At 33.4% G+C, this 20,903-nt stretch overlaps 2 protein-coding genes across 2 annotated transcripts in view; one reads left to right on the top strand and one right to left on the bottom strand.

Annotated features, from left to right (window-relative positions):
• The first annotated feature begins 338 nt into the window (after nucleotides 1-338).
• LOC110022565 (putative invertase inhibitor) lies at nucleotides 339-890 on the top strand. Its single transcript, XM_020721577.1, has one exon. It carries the CDS (start codon nucleotides 339-341, stop codon nucleotides 888-890), a length of 552 nt encoding a protein of 183 aa, XP_020577236.1.
• Nucleotides 891-20,528: 19,638 nt separating this feature from the next.
• Nucleotides 20,529-20,903, bottom strand: part of LOC110022555 (7-deoxyloganetic acid glucosyltransferase-like) — a 6,284-nt gene continuing 5,909 nt past the window's right edge. Inside the window, exon 4 of the mRNA XM_020721564.1 lies at nucleotides 20,529-20,893. Within this exon, the coding sequence (XP_020577223.1) occupies nucleotides 20,567-20,893 (327 nt within the window). The 3' untranslated portion in view covers nucleotides 20,529-20,566. The remainder of the gene's footprint in view (nucleotides 20,894-20,903) is intronic.

Here is a 20,903-nt window from a genome sequence, read left to right as displayed (position 1 = left end):
TAGCAATTAATGGTCCGACAATCAATGCCGTAATGCCAATAAATAGAAACCATCGCAAAATTGTTCTCTTATCTTCATAGAAATTTCCTATTTTACATGCATTAAACTAAATCAGGAAAAAAAAAAAATCTCTAATACATAAATATACTAATATCTCTTCAAGATCATATATGCCAACCCATTAATACCTTTCCCCAAAAATATCACAATTTCATCAAAAAAACTTGTAGCAAATTTTGAATAATATTCTCCTAATTTTATTCCATATATGTTCACACTTAACTCTTTATCTTCTCTATAAAAACTCATCCAAACTCTTCTACCTCCAACCTACACCAATGAATCCCATCCTTCTCTTCTTCCTTCTCTCCCTTTCCATCCAAATCATCCCTCGTCCATCAACTCTTCACGTAGCCGCAGCTGACATCGTCATCCACACTTGCAAGCAGGCCGCGGCAGGGAATCGCGAGCTCGACTTCAACACCTGCTTGTCTGTCTTCAACTCCACGTCCGAAAGCCGCAGAGCAGACCTCAAAGGTCTGGCAATAATATCAATCCGCTTCACCAAACACTATGCCCAACAGTTGCTTGCGGATATCGACAATTTGATCAAGCAAGAGCCTAAAAATACATTTAAGAGGAAGTGTCTGAGCACTTGTGAAGAGATTTATTCCGATGCAGTGAGCAATCTTGAAGAAGCTGTCGAAGCTGTCGAGTCGGGAAGAATTAATGATGCTCGGATTGAACTCAGCGCGTCTTTTGATGCAGCTGATACGTGTGAGGAATGTTTTCCTGACGGCCAAATTCAGTCTCCGCTCACCAAGGAAGATGATTATTATACGGGAGTCGCTAGGGTTTCTCTTGCTGTTGCTGCTCTCCTTGACCAATAATTCGTACTAATATGTTAATGTAGTTTTTATGTGTATCAAGCAGTAGATGTTTTGATAAAAGAGAATAGAGAGTTCGGTTGTGTTGGTTATTAGACTAACAACGATGGCATGTAGCATATTTTTGAGTTATTTAGGTGGAAAGATCATTATGAAAAGATTTTATCGTGTCGGACAAACTGCAATTTTCGTAAGATTTTATTTTTGTTATGATCCATCTGTGACAATTGATATTCAAAGAGAGAGCTTCGTGTAAAAATGTAAAATTGTATAAATTGTGAGATGTTGTAATTGTTCTTTGGCTACTAGTAATTTAGAGATAACTCAAATTCTTTGCATTATTGTTGCGATCAATCCTTATGTTGATGCTTCAATCAATCACCTCCAATGTGCTTATATATATATATATAATATTGTTTATTTGAATTATTAATATGAGATATTGCTAATGGCAATTATCGTTGGTTGTCATGATTAGCCAAGGAGACACAATGATATGATAATTTTGCCAAGGATGCGACTGAGCTGCATCTATTATTGATAGCTATTACTAATATTCAGCATAACGACACATTATAATTCTTAAATTTTTTCTATATGTCAAAAAAACATCATAAGCTTCCATGCGATTGGATAAAATAGTGGTTGAGATATTTTGATTTTATGAGAAAGATCAGTGATATATAGTCACTTGGGATAAATTTTAATCTTTACAAATTCTTTCTCAGAAGGATCATAAACATCAATTTGAATTGCCCTTGTTGAAAAACATTAATAGAAATAATGGAATGTATACTATAATGTATAATATAATGGCCATTAAAGACAAAAGATTAACAGAATGTATACTGTAATGACTTAATTTAAAAAATGATAGAGCTTTAATGATCTATAAGGAAATAATTATTAGGCTTATATTTGCTTGAACATTCACGCCCTTTATGTGTGTGTAGGCAATGAATAGTTATTTCTTATGACCACATAATTCAATTTTCTATAATCAATATACTTATGAATCATGTCATTATTTTTCCTCACAGCTATTATAAATCTCTCATATGAGATACACTGTGCCTGAAAGAATTGATGTCCATAAACGCCTGCAAGTGCAACATTAATTTATACAATTTATTAGGTGTAATTGTTGAAGGGGCCTTTGCAATAGGAAATGTATCTAAAGGTGTAAACAAGTAGAGCTTGCACAAACCCAGGCTCAACTCATATTCGGCGTGCTAAAAAATACCACTATTTGTGTTTGACTTTTTTATATATCAAGCCCAAAAAAATTGTCTGTGTTTAGCTTGTTTGTTTAGCAAGCTGAACACGAACTATTCGCGAGTAACAAATAGTTTTGACAGCCCTAGTCAAGTGTGTTTGACTTTTTTATATATCAAGCCCAAAAAAATTGTTTGTGTTTAGCTTGTTTGTTTAGCAAGCTGAACACGAACTATTCGTAACAAAAAGTTTTGACAGCCCTAGTCAAGCCTAGTCAAGTAGATGTAGGATATTAAAAGAGTAACGGGCGAGATTTAAATCGTCACTACAAGAATTAAGCAAATTTGTGTCGGCAATATCAAACTAGGGGTGTAAACAAGCCGAACATGAGCGAGCCCAGGCGTAGCTCGTGTTCTGCCCGCTTATATTTGGCTCTCAAAAAGTGTGTTTGTGTTCAGCTCGTTTGCTTAACGAGCCGAACACGAGCTGTTCAAAAACAAAGAGTCGTTTTGACAACCGTAATCACGTAGCCAAAAGAAGTTAAGGATTGGGACAAGATTTAAAAATTATTGTTTATATTATAACATTAGTTGAATCAAATATAAGATTTTTTTTTGGTTATTCACGAGCTGTTCAAAAACAAAGAGTCGTTTTGACAACTGTATTCACGTAGCCAAAAGAAGTTAAGGGTTGGGACAAGATTTAAAAATTATTTTTTATATTATAACATTAGTTGAATCAACTATAAGATTTTTTTTTTGTTATTTCATTTTCTGCATTCAACAAAGTTTAAGCACTGGCTTTGATTCGAACCCTGAATTTTTTTCTTTCAGATCTATTTTGGTTTTTTCTTTTTTTTTCTCTTAACATTTTTTAATTCCCTTTTTTTTTGCATTTTTATTTTTTTTTCTTATTTTAATTTTTATATTTTTTACATAAGAAAATCCGACTTCTTAGCAAACAATTTCTCCATTTTATTCTTTGGACATAACTTTAGTTGGAATTATTATTTTAAAATAATAGAATAAAAATTCTCTCTCTCTCTCTCTCTCTCTCTCTCTCTCTCTCTCTCTCTCTCTATTTATCACTAATCTAATCCGAACATAAATAATTTTTTTCCTGTTTTAGGTTTTAATTTTCTTTCTAGACCATGCTTTAATTGGCTAGGATGAGCCACATTTTTTATTTAAATACGTGACAAGATTATGATACATTTTCGGTTTAACTTTTTTTTTATTTGCCTGAATTTAACCCCTGAAATTGAATTCGAAGAGCTTGAAGTTGGTTCGGGTTGATTTGGATGATTTCGGGCTATTCTGGAAGAATCAGGGCAGTTGTGCATGCCCCATGAAGTTATTAAATGAATCTAGACAGTTGGAAAGGCTCTTGAAGTGAAGATGTGTGCCTCTTTGAGTGAAAAGGTATCTCTTAGAGTGAAGATGTGTTTCTCTTGGAATGAGGTGGTGCTTGGTTTTTCTTTAAAAGGGGGGTTGGTGTCTCTTTTAGGGGGGATATAAAGGAGTTTGGAGGCTTGGAGTGAGAGTTCGACGTGCCTCTTCAAAGAGGCGTGTGTGTGTTGTGTGCCTGAATGGAGATGTAGATTTCTACTTTTTCTAGAGAAATTGGTGAGGAATTTTGAGAGAAATGTGTAAGGCTTGGTTTTTCTTTAAAAGGGGGGTTGGTGTCTCTTTTAGGGGGGATATAAAGGAGTTTGGAGGCTTGGAGTGAGAGTTCGACGTGCCTCTTCAAAGAGGCGTGTGTGTGTTGTGTGCCTGAAAGGAGATGTAGATTTCTACTTTTTCTAGAGAAATGTGTAATAAATTGTATGAGCGTTGCATGGATTAGCGAGAGATTTTGTTGGAGTGATTTTCATCTTTCTTTTAGAGGGAAAAAATTAAGTATCATGTTATTCATTATTTTATAATTGTTGTAAACATTTTCTAGTGGATTTGTTTTGATTTAATGAATTTTTCATTTTTTTTATTCATGCTTCGTGAGTAGCTTTCTTTACTCATTTCTTTTGATAAGAAGTGGTGAAAAGAGTAAAAAAATTTGTTTTAAGATAGAAAAATTTTTAATTCTATGTGATGATTAATATCTCATTCGCTTCATTTACATAACTTAAGTGACAATGAGTTATGTTAAAATATGTTGTAAATGAAACTAAGACTCGGGAGAGTGGTAATCTTGCAAATTGAGTACACTCACATTGTCTGATTGGCTGGTGATGTAGTTTAGGCGACAATGTAACTTTTAAGGAAATATAATTCATGATCAATTTCTATTAGGAGCTTCTACGTGATAGCTAGTTGTGTAAAATTAATAAGATATTAAGCATACTTATTCACTCAGAAGAGGGTAAGTAGACATATGTATCTTGTTAGCACATAATTTACTACATAATTTTATCAATTCTTTAATTGTTTATGTCACCATCTTCATTTTATTTTTCTTTTGCAATAAAATGGATGCATGTTTAAGAATTTAGATTTGCTTTGAAATTCTCCTATTTTATTAATGTGATGGTATTTTCATCGGCTCTTAATTTACTTTGCAAAATGTTCATTTGTAATATTAAAATCAGTTGTGAAACACAATGATCTGGGAGGGCTATGATTTCACTCAAGTTGCAAATACTAACCTTAGGATGGAGGGGAACCAAAGTTTAACATGAGTGCAAGTAGGTAGGGAGATACATTTTGATAGTCGTAGAATTAGTGTTTCAAAAAGTATCAGGTAAGGATGTATCAAGATAATCATTGGATTGGAGAGAAAGTTACGGAAGTTTTTCCTCGTACCCCTTTTTACCACTTATTTAATCGTCAAATTTAGATGGGTGAAAAGGTGGATGAACAACGTTCATAATTATTAGAGTTGGAAGATTGTGAGAAATCTGATGCTTTTGTTGTGTTTATGTGTTGTGTGCCAACTTTAAATTTAAAGTGATTCTAGGACTGCAAACTTGTATTATGTATGTATTTGCTTAATTTTTCATGTCGAATCAATGTTATGTTTGTTCATATTGAACTTATTCATATGATAATAAAATAGTGTCATGTTTGTGTTTTTAATATTTAGTGTTAGAATACTGGAATGATTGGAATGAATTGAATTTAAGAATCTAGTGGTTGTGCGCATGAATATTGGAGGGATGAAGAAACCAATTAACTATCAAAATGATTGTTGAATCTAACATATTAGGGTTGGAAAACCTTAGATTTGTTGTACTCTTTTGAAAATGATAAAAAATTTCAAAATCTGTATGATCGAGCATTTGTGCCTAAGCACCCAAACTGGCGCCTAGGCGTCAAACAGACTGAAATGTTCTAAAACCCGAATCTTGGACCAGTTGACTTCATCTTCTTCCCTATTTTTTGAGATTTTGCACCCTAGGCCTTCTCTTACCTTGCTTATTGAGAGGATTTTCAGATCAAAAAATTTGGAATTCAACAACATTGGATAAGAGCTTCACTTTGCCTTTGAAATTTTTATTTTCTATCATGTATTTTCTTCACATTATAAAATAGTCAAAAATTAAAAATTTGGGTCTATCATGTATTTTCTTCACATTATAAAATAGCCAAAAATTAAAAATTTGGGGGATAATGGTGAAAATTCTATAGTGAATAAAATGTTTTGCTTGAAAAATACTTATAAGAGTTCATGGAATTTATTTGTGGAATTTATTTGGATTTTTATTCAAATTTTTATAGATTTGATTATTACATATAATCCTCACATGGAAAAGTAAGAGTTAAAAATGATTATGAAAGAAAAAGATAAAACATAAAAAGAAAAGATATGTGAGAAAAAGCTTGAGGAGATCACTAATTAAAAATTAGCTTCACTTGAATCAACTTAAAGGAAGAAAATTACTTACATTTCTGAGCTTATTTATAATTTTAAGTATTATTATCTTTACTAGTAAAGCTCTCATTTAATTCTTTTCTTTTAATTTTTTTAAGATTCCCAAGTACGACAAATTAAAGTTATTTTTGAAATGAATAGAAAATCAGAATTTCTAAACTTGGTTACTAAATATTTTTATACTTTAGTTCTAACCTAAGTTATTGAAAATTTTTCTAAAAGTTTCACTATCACATTTTTAAGACAAAAACTATAGGAATCTTAAGTGAAGTCCACCGCCATAAGTTATAACAATTCCACATAGTAAAAGAGTTACATGAGGATATTTAACGTTTAAGCTTGGGAGAATTGACATGCCTTAAAATTACATATTTTATATATACCTTTCATGCTTATTTTTTTTATGATATTACATTTTAATGAAAGAAGTTTTGCATGTTTTTAGTTTCAGGTCTAAGAAATGGAGTTTATATGAAAAGAAATGAAAATGGAAGCAAAATAGAATTATAGAGAAGTGGCGCCTAAGCACCACTTCTGGCGTCTAAGAGCTAGAGATCGAATGTGATTAATGCCTAAGCGCCAAAGCAAGCGCCTAGGCGCCAGAAACAGTTACCTTCTTTATTAAATGAATTTAGCCAAATTTTGAATAGGTGTCCAAAGGAGCCTTTGATGATTTTCAGAGCTTTACATATAGGGACGAAGTCCAAACTAAAAAAGGAGTGTTAAGGAGTGTGAAGGACCATTAGAGTGTGTTGAAGTTATTAGGGTATATCCCCATTAGAGTAGGAAGCTACCACAAGAGTGTTATGAGTCTTGTAAGAGTCTATTGGAATCAAGGAAGTCAGGGAACTACAAGGGATTGCTTGGGGAAGAGTTTGAGATGAGTATTTGTATTTTTGTTTAAGTTTGTATTGTGAACTTGAGTTTTAATATAAATCGTGTTTTGTTTTGTTATCCTCATGAATTCCGAGTAATTTTCATTTTCATTCTCCTTGCAATAAAAAGTAATCATGTGGAGGATTTAATTTGTTTAGAACTTCTTTTATTCCAAAACTTGTGATGGTACTTTCACCGGTTATTTATTTACTTAGCAAACCAGTCATTTGTAATATTAAAATTCATTGCAAAACATAATGACCCAAGAGGGCTTTGATTTCACCTAGTTAGTGAGTACCGCACTTACCTTATGATGAGGGCGACCACTATCTAAGGAGAGTGCAAATAAATAGGGAGATAAGTTTTGATGGGTGTAGAATTTGTGTTACTACAGTGACAGGCTAAATCCTTTATCTAGAGTTAAAACTTGAAGCCCTTGGCAGGTCATATAGAGAGGGCACGGTGGGTAATCTAGATGTGAGAGGCTAGATTCTACTCAGTACTATCGTATAATATGGAACTTGCTTTAGATTAGTTAATGTTATTTATGCACTCGGGAGAGGGTAATGAATATGTATGCTCCTATTTGTCACAATACATCATTTAAACCCTTAAACATATTGATTCCGACATAGATTATAAACTCATTGCAAGGGGAAAGATTCTTTTTCATAATTAGAACTCCCTATTTAGAACTCTCTATATTTAGCATAGTTTAGAATTTATGCATTTACATTTAGTTTTAAACAAAACTTGTAGGAATTTAATAGATTTACTTTACATCTGATTTTGCTATTATATTTTCTAGATCAATTTTTACAGTTTTAAGTAAGAGTTTTTCTAAAAGTCTATTCAAATAATTACAGCTTTTATGTAGGATCGATACAGGGTTTTTATAGAAAACTCTATATTACATGAAATAATATGTATACTTGCGTAGTGCTTCTAGTGTGAAAATAATTATTCTAAACTTATAACATTTTATTTATTCACACTAGCCACTAAATATAAATTGAGACAACTTTTTTGCCATCTTTTGGAATATAAAAATCCGTGTAATTGTGGGTCGGGTCAGAGGGAGGCCCCTAGCCCGGTCTATGTGATTGACAAATGAACTTACCAAAATGGAACACTAAAAAATTCTTGATTTTTCATGCATATTAATAATTTAAAATATTTACTTAACAGACAAAAAATGAATTTCACCAGAAAAGATGTTATGTTCATATTTTTTTTGTAAATCAAGCAGGTCATAAGTCAGTCACATTATTGGACTAGAGCAACCAGCAGCCCATGAGAGTAAGGGCAACCTCTTACCAAATATTGGAGGATAACACTGCCAATCTTGCACCCTCACAAAGTCATCGGGTTAAGAGATATAATACTATTCCACTATTCCAAATTCTAGTACTATATGTGTTGACCTCACTCTTGGTTCAGGTTTAGTTTTCCTCTTTAGTAGCCTAGGGTATAGCCATAGAACTTTTCTGTTGATTATTCCTCGAGAAGTAGAAAAGGAACCCGCACTTTTAGAAATTATATGCTCCTCTTTGTTCAACTTGAAGTTTCATATATTGGTCCTAACATCTAGGTCTTAGTAGGTGGGGTCAGTATGAGGAAGCTCAAGATGAGTCCCGATAGGATTGATTGACCTTAGGGTTGACTTTGGGTGTTGGTCTGGAGCTTATTTACTCACTTAAACTCACTCTCACCCACAATCACTCACAACCCTAAGCCCAAAAATTGTTGATTTTGATCTTTTGGGAAACTCATGTAGATGGTCCCCTAAACCCACTAGCCCTAGGTTAGGGCTTAGCTAAGACCAGTACATAGAGGACCCAAATGGGGTTTCCATTGGTTCATAGCTCATATAGGGTGGTTGGCACCCCAATTCTATCAAAAATATCCAACCTGGTCTTTTGCCCCAAAATCCCCCAAATTACCTAAATACCCTTGGAACACAAAATTTGGCCATAATTCCTAAATTCACCCAAAATATCTAAATTTGTTCAAAAATCATTTCAAACCATTTGAAAATACCCAAATTAGCCAAAAAATGCCAAATTTATCAAAATACCCCTAAAATTACCAAAATTACAAAAATACCCTTGGCACCCCAAACTTTCTCAAAACCTCTAAAATCACTTCAAATGTTTCTGAAACCAATTTAGACCCTCCAATTGAACCCAATTTGACCATTTTGACCAAAACCCCCAAATTGCCTTTAAAGGCCCAACTTTTCCAAATTTACCCCAAATGTCCCCAAATTTTCCTCAATTTCAATTCTAAACTCAAATTCACCCTTAAAATAAACAATATAAACCAAATCTAAGCTTAATTGGCCCATGCTTTGAGCCCAATTTTGATCTAATTCAAAACCCCAACTTTGGCCCAATGACTTTGTTCCACCAATTTGAACCCCATAGCCTACTAAATTTCCCCCAATTTGAATCCTAAACTCTTTATGACAATCCTACACACCAAAATTGACCTTCAAGTGGCCCTGGTAAAGCCTCAATTTCATTTAATTTTGACCCAAGTCCAAAAAATCCTTAAATTAGCCCCAAATTGCCCATACATCCAAGACCAAAATTGACCTAGCCATGTCAAATTGACCAAGGCAAGACTTCTACAACCAATTTTTCGACCCTAGTGACCAAGCTAGACTCACTTAACCCATCCTAGATGAGCCATGGACCAAAGGTCCCCTAAATCAAGGGACTTGTTTCCTATATTTCTTAAACCAAAGAGACAAAATCCTTCAAATTGAACCCCCAATTGAGCTCAAAGTCATTTCAACCCTTCATAAAAAATCTTCATTACAACAAGATATAATACTATTCCACTATTCCAAATTCTAGTATTATATGTGTTGACCTCACTCTTGGTTGAGGTTTAGTTTTCCTCTTTAGTAGCCTAGGGTCTAGCCATAGAACTTTTCTGTTGATTATTCCTCGAGAACTAGAAAAGGAACCCGCACTTTTAGAAATTACATGCTCCTCTTTGTTCAACTTGAAGTTTCATATATTGGTCCTAACATGTAGGTCTTAGTAGGTGGGGTCAGTATAAGGAAGCTCAAGATGAGTCTCGAAGATGAGTCTCGATAGTATTGATTGGCCTTAGGGTTGACTTTGGGTGTTAGTCTGGAGCTTATTCCTCACTCTCACCCACAATCACTCACAACCCTAAACCTAAAAAATTCTTGACTTTGATCCCTTAATCTTTCGAGAAACTCATGTAGATGGTCCTCTAAACTAACTAGCCCTAGGCTAAGGTTTAGCTAAGTCCATTTCATAGAGGACCCAAATATTGTTTCCATAGCTCATATATGGTGGTTGGTAGCCCAATTCCACCGAAAATATCTAACTTAGCATTTTGCCTCAAAATCCCCCAAATTACCTAGATACCCTTGGAACACAAAATTTGGCCTTAATTCCTATATGGTGGTTGGTAGCCCAATTCCACCGAAAATATCTAACTTAGCATTTTGCTCCAAAATCCCCCAAATTACCTAGATACCCTTGGAACCTCAAATTTGGTCAAAATCCTCAAATTCATCCAAAATATCCAAATTTGTTCAAAAATCATTTCAAACCATTTGAAGATACCTAAATTACCCAAAACCACCCAAAAATACCAAATTTACCAAAATACCCCCAAAATTGCCAAAATTACAAAAATACCTTGGCTACCGAAACTTTCCCAAGATCTCCAAGATCACTTCAAAAGTCTCCAAAACCAATTTGTACCGTCCAATTGAACCCAATTTGACCAATTTGACCATTTTGACCAAAACCCCCAAATTGCCTTTAAAGGCCCAACTTTTCCAAATTTACCCCAAATGTCCATTAATTTGGTCTCAATTTCCCTTAATTTCAATCCTAAACTCAAATTCACCTTCCATATGACCAACCTAAACCAAATATAAGCTTAATTGGTCCATGCTTTGAGCCCAATTTTGATCTAAGTCAAGCCCCCAATTTTGGCTCTATGACTTAATCCCACCAAATTGAACCCCATAGCCTACTCAATTTGCCACAATTTATGTCGAAAATCTTCATAACAATCCTGCACATCAATATTGACCTTCAATTGGCCTTGGTGAAGCCTCAATTGCATACAATTTTAACCCAAGTCCAAAAATGCTCAAATTTGCCCTAAATTGGCTGTCCCCAAATTCCACCAAATTGATTTACCTAACCCCAAAATTGACACCCAATTTGTGTTGAAAATTCTTCATGATGTTCCTATAGACCATTTCAAAAATCAATGTGAGACTTAGCCCAACCATATCCCAACCTAGACCCCAAATTGACCAAAGTCCCAAAATCCTTCAAATTGAACTCAAAATCATTTCAACCTTTCCCCCAATTGAAATTGAACTCAAAGTCATTTCAACCCTTCATAAAAAATCTTCATTACAACAATCTACACAATGTTGATTAATTAATTGGGCTTAAATTCATGGATAGCCTAACCCAAACCCAACCTTTGGCCATTTGGACCCACATTGGACCCATGCACCAAAATTGACCTAGCCATGTTAAATTGACCAAGGCAAGACTTCTACAGCCAACTTTTGGGTCCTAGTAACCAAGCTAGACCTACTTAACCCACCCTAGATGAGCCATGGACCAAAGGTATCCTAAATCAAGGGATTTGTTTCCTACATTGCTTAAGCCAAAGATATCTTTGCCAATACCTATCATCAACCCAAATTAATTGTTGTGATAGATTCCTCTGCGGGTCCTGAGCCACCTAGGCACCTCCCCTACCGTTTCCGGCCGGCCTAGTCGCCGAAGCACCTCAAAACTGACAGCCACCACACTTAAATCCTCACCAAATTGACCCATCTGAGTTGTCTCACTCCCATTGGCCAATTGCGTCGCTTAGCTCACCACCTCAGCAAGCTTTTGCACCAAAAGCCAGGACCTGAGCTCCCCTCTCCAGCCATGGCTATAAAATGGCCTCTTTACGGCCAAAGTTTATGTGCTAAAATTTTCTCAAAGAGACCCTGCTCAATTCTGTCCAATTGCTCCTGCAGCCTCCTTGAGACCTCCTCAGTGCAACCTAACCACTTTTCTACCCTAATTTCCCTTGTCAAAGCTCAATTTTAGAGCTCAAATCCTTGCCGGAAATAGGACACTCTCCACCACAACTCCACACTAAACGAAAATCAAATTAAACTTGTCCAAACCTTCACCACAGTGAGAGAAGAAGAAGCCCATCAAAGTCCCCTCATAGAGAGCCTCTACCCAAGACATTGATCAACACCCAAATTTGGTATTGTTTGAATTTGGGTCTAAACATTTCACTATTCCAAGAGGTTCAACCCCTAGCCTCCTTGGACCTCCACGAACGTGTCAAGTACTTAAACAAACCTGAGCTTGTTTAAACCTCCCCACTGTCCCGATCTTATTTTGATTATACACTTGCATAGATCCAATTTCATGCAATGTTATTGCCATGTTACCCATATAGATAGCTTTGTCTAGGCTAGATGAGTCTTTAGAAACAAACCCGAGTTGATTTGGTTAAGTGTAGCTCAAGTTCTTAAGCCTGGTGTATAAAAATCAGACGGGGACAAAGACTCACGGTCGTTGGATGGCGCATGTATCAAATGGACGGGTGAGATGAAGTCGGACAGCGCTTCGGTACATAAAGCGCAAGCCCAGTCAGCGCTGAGTCAGAAGGAGGCGTCCAACCGGAGCGCGCCACGTAAGCCTTCGGAGTCGTCACATGATGTCGTGGCGCCGTGTGGTTTAAGTAGGAAAATAGGATTTACTTAATTCAGAAAATACCCCCTAACTTCAAAAATTTATATCTTGGTGTATAAGAATTAAAAAAAGGAAAATATCTTAGTGCTCAGTGAACATAGGAGAATAATGTGAAATGGTTTGAGGTTTATTTGATGCATATTTTATTTTTAATTAATTAAATATTGTCTTAAGTACTTTGATTCTCCATGCATTCAAATATTTCACCATGACATGTTATTCGGGTCAATTGTAGCCTCTATCATGGGGGATTTTTCCTGATTTTTTCAAAGTCAGAGGAGACCCATATGAGGAGTTGTATTTTCAAGTTTATGTCTATTATTTGCATAAAATAATCATAGTAATTAGCATGTTGCATAGGAAAAATCCAAGAAAATTTTGAAGGTTCACTATGACCAGAGAACTTTAGGAAAATTTATCATGAGCTAAGTCATTAAGAATACACATGATTTTTACAAAACCCTAAAACACAAAGAAAATTAATTTGGGAAAAATAAACATCTAAATGACTTAATTTTAATTCTTCACTATAATTTAAAGATAAGAGGACTCTTCATAAAAATTTCAAAACATTTGGAGTTCATTTGATAACCTAATTTGATTTTCTAAGTTGAAGGCTTCTTTTAAAACTTAAAATAATCATAATAATAAAAATACAACTCAAAAAATTATGAAATTGGTTTTGGGAGTTTTCTGTGATCAGGAGAATTTTCTAAAAATAAAATTGTAATTAAGGTAAAAAACCTCATTTTCTAAGCATATTTTAAATATTTAAATAATAAAAAATTAATAAAAATCATAAAATTAATAAAATTAATGGAAATGTTATAAATTGTTTCCTAAGACTTTAGGAGCAATTTGAATATTTTTTATAATTTTCTAAGTGAAGATATTGAATTTTAAAGCTCAAAAATAATTTTTAAAGGCTAATAATGGATTTTTGTTAATTTCTCACTAAAATAATTCTAATAATTCAAAGATAAATCAGAAAAATGTAAAATTTGTTTCTCTGAGTTTCTTGACCTTGGGGAGATTTAAGAAAAATATACAAATTTATTTTCCACATTTAAAATATTTTATAATTAATTAATACTCCAAAAATTAAAATAATTCTAGTAATTCAAATAAAATTCAAAAAATCATGCAATTTGGTCCACATGATTTTCTATTCCAGTAAAAACTTCAAGTAATTAGGCTTTTCACTTGGTGAAGTTATTATGGTCAAGTTATTAAATTTTCTTTAAAAAATCCTATCTTTGATTAAATTTTCTTTAAAAAATCCTATTTTTTCATGTAAATAGTTATACATATTAAATTAAATTTTGAAAATAGCATTTTCTCCTCTGATATCTTAATTGACCCATTAGTGGAGTAGGATAAAAATTTTAGAGTCATTTGAATTAAATTTGATGAATTATGTAGGATGAATTATGTAGTGATAGAACTTTAGGGGCAAAAGTATAATTTTGGAAATTTAGTCTTAATTAACATTTTGGCTTAATTCAAGAAGGGGAAATGGACAATCTTTGATCTTAAATAGCACGTTCAAATAATTGAAATGCAAGGAATTAATTGGTAGAAACCAATCACATTTTTCTTAATTAAGGGATAAGTTTGTAATTCCCTAAATTATTAAAATTTGGAAGACTATTAAATTAAATAATCCTAGACTTAGGGGTATGATTTTGAATGTCAATAACTCACTAAGTTAATACCCCTATTTGGTGTTCAAATGACATTCAAATGTTTTGATAATGAGTTATTATCACTTTAAAATTCAATTTCTTTCAAAAATTACTAATATATCTACCAAGGTCTTAAGGGCTTAGTAGTGACCTAGGCTAAATCAAATTTGGTTAAATGAGGATTAGAAAAGTGAATGTAATTAGAAATTGAACACCTTTAAAACACTACAAGCCCTAGTTAAAACTAAAATTAGCTAAATGTATTAATAACATTAGCTTGCCCCTGACAATGTGAAATGGTTTGAGGTTTATTTGATGCATATTTTATTTTTAATTAATTAAATATTGTCTTAAGTACTTTGATTCTCCATGCATTCAAATATTTCACCATGACATGTTATTCGGGTCAATTGTAGCCTCTATCATGGGGGATTTTTCCTGATTTTTTCAAAGTCAGAGGAGACCCATATGAGGAGTTGTATTTTCAAGTTTATGTCTATTATTTGCATAAAATAATCATAGTAATTAGCATGTTGCATAGGAAAAATCCAAGAAAATTTTGAAGGTTCACTATGACCAGAGAACTTTAGGAAAATTTATCATGAGCTAAGTCATTAAGAATACACATGATTTTTACAAAACCCTAAAACACAAAGAAAATTAATTTGAGAAAAATAAACATCTAAATGACTTAATTTTAATTCTTCACTATAATCTAAAGATAAGAGGACTCCCCATAAAAATTTCAAAACATTTGGAGTTCATTTGATAACCTAATTTGATTTTCTAAGTTGAAGGCTTCTTTTAAAACTTAAAATAATCATAATAATAAAAATACAACTCAAAAAATTATGAAATTGGTTTTGGGAGTTTTCTGTGATCAGGAGAATTTTCTAAAAATAAAATTGTAATTAAGGTAAAAAACCTCATTTTCTAAGCATATTTTAAATATTTAAATAATAAAAAATTAATAAAAATCATAAAATTAATAAAATTAATGGAAATGTTATAAATTGTTTCCTAAGACTTTAGGAGCAATTTGAATATTTTTTATAATTTTCTAAGTGAAGATATTGAATTTTAAAGCTCAAAAATAATTTTTAAAGGCTAATAATGGATTTTTGTTAATTTCTCACTAAAATAATTCTAATAATTCAAAGATAAATCAGAAAAATGTAAAATTTGTTTCTCTGAGTTTCTTGACCTTGGGGAGATTTAAGAAAAATATACAAATTTATTTTCCACATTTAAAATATTTTATAATTAATTAATACTCCAAAAATTAAAATAATTCTAGTAATTCAAATAAAATTCAAAAAATCATGCAATTTGGTCCACATGATTTTCTATTCCAGTAAAAACTTCAAGTAATTAGGCTTTTCACTTGGTGAAGTTATTAAATTTTCTTTAAAAAATCCTATTTTTTCATGTAAATAGTTATACATATTAAATTAAATTTTGAAAATAGCATTTTCTCCTCTGATATCTTAATTGACCCATTAGTGGAGTAGGATAAAAATTTTAGAGTCATTTGAATTAAATTTGATGAATTATGTAGTGATAGAACTTTAGGGGCAAAAGTATAATTTTGGAAATTTAGTCTTAATTAACATTTTGGCTTAATTCAAGAAGGGGAAATGGACAATCTTTGATCTTAAATAGCACGTTCAAATAATTGAAATGCAAGGAATTAATTGGTAGAAACCAATCACATTTTTCTTAATTAAGGGATAAGTTTGTAATTCCCTAAATTATTAAAATTTGGAAGACTATTAAATTAAATAATCCTAGACTTAGGGGTATGATTTTGAATGTCAATAACTCACTAAGTTAATACCCCTATTTGGTGTTCAAATGACATTCAAATGTTTTGATAATGAGTTATTATCACTTTAAAATTCAATTTCTTTCAAAAATTACTAATATATCTACCAAGGTCTTAAGGGCTTAGTAGTGACCTAGGCTAAATCAAATTTGGTTAAATGAGGATTAGAAAAGTGAATGTAATTAGAAATTGAACACCTTTAAAACACTACAAGCCCTAGTTAAAACTAAAATTAGCTAAATGTATTAATAACATTAACTTGCCCCTGTAAGGATCTTCACCCACATAATTCTCAAATTAAAAGACAAATGATAATCATCTTACTCTTAGGGATAATTGAAACGTCAAAGTTCACTGGTTCACTGGTTCACTGAGCATTGGAGGTATTCACAGGATAAATTATTAAGCAACATAATAAGTTTAAATGAGCTCGAGACTTTTTCACCAAGCGGTGAGAGGGAAGCATGGATCTCCTTCTTTCTCCTGACCCTTCGAATACCTCGGAGGTCTACTAAACTTAGTATGTTTTGCTTAATAAAATTATCCTTAATCGAATTAATGAGGGCTCACCAAGATATAATTTAGGATTTGGTAGATCACCAGAACCTTATTTCCCCTCTTCACATAAAATGCTTTTAATATATAAATACCCTTGCATGCATTTTGAGTTTCAGTTGAAGATAACAAGAAAGCCATCCAGGTACGCTTTTATTGTAATTTATTTTACCTGCATTTCTAGTTTCCCGTTCTTTACTTTCCAGTATGTTACTGTACTTACTCACCTGCATGTATGAACAAAAACACAAACTTGCATGTTAAACAATGATGTCATCCTGCATGAAAACCAAAAATGCTAGGATAGCCGCAAAACCGAAGACCAAAACCAAAACTAAAATCAACCAAGATAAAATTCACCGGCACAACATTCAAAATATAAGAAAACTCAAAATTTAATCACAAACATCACAAAAATCACAATTGCAATTAAATTAAGATGTCTCTATCAGATGATCAGGAATCCCTCAGAGGAGGTAACCTACGGTTGCTAACGAGGCTTCCCACTGTCTAAATGAAAGTATGGAATTCATTAAGTTGGGTTTAGTAAATTCATTTGGACTAAGTCAATCCGATAGAAAATAGTGGTACCGGAACAAGGGAACCGTAGGATCCTAATCGGCGTCGCTCTAATCAACTTTAACATGCCCCATAACATTTAAAGAACTTTACCCATAGGGTTATCTGATTTGACATCATGACCTGACACATTAGAAAACTTAAACTCGTCATGGCAAGGAGCTTGGAGCTAGCATTGTGGGCAGCATGTCCATCTTCAAAAGCAAAACATGTCTACATCAACTAAACCAATTATCATTCCTCAAAATTAAACAACAAAGTCATAGGATTTCAAGGTTGTTTGTTTATGCAACATAAATCCTCACCTCATCTTTAGGCCTTTGTACAACTCTGTTGTACAATATAAGCCCTAACTCGTCTTAGGATTTCGAGGTTGTCGTTTTGTCGATCGTCACAACCTAAATCCTCACATTTTTCAGGTTATTTGTGTGATCGTTTCACACGACTGAAAGCTCTGACTAATAAAATTGACAGAATGAAACACTTAAATATTTCTCCTCAAAACTGAAGTCAAACCATAGGATAGTTTGAGAAGTCTTTGAGGTTCTCCTCAGGGTCTGTGATAACCCCTGGTTTCTCTTCCTTTCGATTCCAGAACAATGTTCCAAATTTGAGACTCTCCCATTTGACAATTCCTAGTCTGATCTGTGAAAAGTTCTATCCTTTGACATTCTTGGAGATGATACTTTCTGATCCAAAGAGAGAGTTTTCTTAGGTGACTTCGGTCATTTAAAATGTAATTAACTATAGGGACTTGTCTCTAGAGGGAGCTTTAAGAACCCAGGTAATATAAATTGTATATAATCTTCCATATTAGGAAGGGGAACTTGTCAACTTATATAAATGGTTCTCAGACCAAATGGATGTCATAATCTCTGTAGCTTATTTAATTGATTCTCATGGATAAGTGATATGTCTATTCCTCGCGATAGATATGTCACATGTAGTGTTGTGCTTGCTTATTTAAACTATTGTTTATATGATATCGGTTGGGTCTCATATTATCAAAAATTAAAAAATTACATTATCCTCCAAGCTTCAACAACAACCAACAATTTAAGAAGAAGAAGTTGTTTATAGAAGAAGTGGTGTTACAAATGGTTAATCAGTTACAAAATCAAGGATCTATAATTAAAAATATTGAGAATCAAGTGTGACAAATTGCTAATGCAGTTAGAAATATGCCTCAAGGAACTCTCCCGAGTAATGTTGAAATTAATCCTAAAGATGAAAATAAAGAGCAAATTAAGGTTATTCAACTTAGAAGTGGAAGAGAATTGGAGACAAAAGTTCAAAAAGAAATTAAAGATGAGAAAGAAGGGATGGAAATAGAAAAGAATTAGGAAGATATTCCTTATGATTTAGAGAACCCTATTATACAACTGAAGATTAATATAAAAAAACCACCGCCTCCATTTCCTCAGAGACCGAGACAACAAAAGTTCGATAAACAATTTTCAAAGTTCTTGGAAATATTTAAGAAAACAACCATTAACATTATATTTGCTCAAGCCTTAGAACAAATGCAAAGTTATGTAAAGTTTATGAAGGATATACTTAATAGAAAAAGGAAGTTTATATATAATGAGATTGTTGCAATTAGTGAGGAGTGTAGGGCTACAGTTCAAAAAAAACATCAAAAAAACTTAAATATCCTGTTAGTTTTAATATTCCTTGTGATTTAAGCAAGAGATTTTTTGGAAAAGCCTTAGGTGATTTGGGAGCCAGTTCTAACCTTATCTTTATCTATTTTTAGAAGGTTGGGTTTAGGAGAGATTTCTCACACTATTGTAACTCTTTAGTTAGTTGATCCTTTTATCACTTATCCTAAAGGAGTTGTAGAAGATGTATTGGTAAATGTTGATCAATTTATCTTCCCTTTGGATTTCATTGTGTTAGATATGGAGGATAAAGAAATTACAATCATTCTAGGGAGACCTTTTCTTGGCTAGTTTCTCGTCGCTACCAAAAAAAATTTCAAAGCAGAACCCAATCTACTTGCTAGATAATAAACATAAACTAACAAAATCAAATTTAATTTGTTTTGCAAAATTGAAACTTACATGAAAGCTAAATATTGTGCAAGGCTTTGATTAGAGGCCTTGCACGACCAGAAGTTTGAGCATACTAAAGATAATTTTTATTTTAATATTTATGACTAATTTCGCTTAACATCCCTCAAAATAAAGCTGAAACATTCAGCTTCGATGATGATTTATTCTTAATCCCCAAAATATCTAACTATACATTTTGTTCATCAATTTTCTAACAGCATTAACGTGCTTGAAAATTTTTCATTATGAGTTTTTTATTGTATTAGTAAACTCAAGACTGCCCAAGTCATCAAGGCGGTTAAGGTGATGTCAGTTCAAGCGGCTCATCAGACGACAGTCGAAGAATCATCGAGGCCTACCACTGCAATAAAATCAGCCCAAAGAGATGCTAGCCACAATGTTTGATCAAATACAATAAACTCGGCATTGCCTAAGTCATCAAGGCGACCGAGGTGATGTCAGCTCAAGCGGTTCATCAGACGACAGTTGAAGAATCATCCAGGTCTACCACTGCAATAAAATCAAGTCGAAGGAGACACTAGCCACAATGTATGTTATATTGGGATCCTCAACCATCTCTCAAAAATGCCACCAAAAGAATACAAGTCTCAACCATCCATCCAAGATCCTCTCGTCTAAGAGAGTGCTACTTGTCGAATTGTGGTGATTTACCCTCTGCATGATGACCTAACTTTATCCTATCGACAAAAACTTCTTAGTAGAGATCGAGCTTCGACAAAACTATTATCACAAATCAACTTAACGCATCAAATCAGATCAGTCCTACTGAGCCGACCGACAACATTATGCCCAACAACACTGACATGTGTAGCCAATCATAATGATTGCGGAAGCTCTTCAGTCGGCCGAGCTGGTTAGGCCAAAAAATAGTAAGGCGGAGTGCCACAAGATAAAAAAACTTAGAATGACCTAATATCCTTAATTAAAATAGGAGAATTGAAATAGGAGCATAAATGTAACTTCATATATTATTTCTTATTTGTGAGATTATTTCATGAATAAAAATTATAGGACTCTTTTAGCCTAATTTTCATGATAGTGCTTTCTCTACTTCTCTCTACTATATTCTTTCAGTGATTCACAAGATAAATTCAGATTTAATAATAAACAAATAAAATTTTAAGTTGTAGATATATAAATAAATAAACTTTCCAATTCTTGCTACACACACACAGCAGCCTTAATACTCAACAATAATAAAAGCAGAAACTAACAAATGGCTATGTCAAACTGGTCTTTCGTCCTCGTCGCCGCCAGATGCACGCACGCTTAATGACAAAATGTCCCTTAACAACCTCTCGAAGTCCAACCTGGAATCCCCACCTACACCCACGCTCCGCCCAATCTCTGCCGCCATTTTCGTCGCCACTTGCAGGAGCTCCTCCGCCTTCTCCTCCTCCATTGCCGTCCTCACCATCTTCTCCACCATCTCCCTGCCACACACATCCTTCATATCCAAACCAACCTTCCACACCTCCCCAACCAATCTACTATTAACCTGCTGATCCCATGCCCACGGCCAACACAACATCGGTACTCCTGCCGCCGCACTCTCCACCGCC

The sequence above is a fragment of the Phalaenopsis equestris genome, unplaced genomic scaffold (assembly GCF_001263595.1).
Source record: "Phalaenopsis equestris unplaced genomic scaffold, ASM126359v1 Scaffold000197, whole genome shotgun sequence".
Lineage (NCBI taxonomy): Eukaryota > Viridiplantae > Streptophyta > Magnoliopsida > Asparagales > Orchidaceae > Phalaenopsis > Phalaenopsis equestris.
This window is presented reverse-complemented; position numbering and strand designations above follow the sequence as displayed.

What these genes read in the sequence shown, in the direction of transcription:
- LOC110022565 (XM_020721577.1), top strand. Translation starts at nt 339, where the DNA reads ATGAATCCCATCCTTCTCTTCTTCCTTCTCTCCCTTTCCATCCAAATC.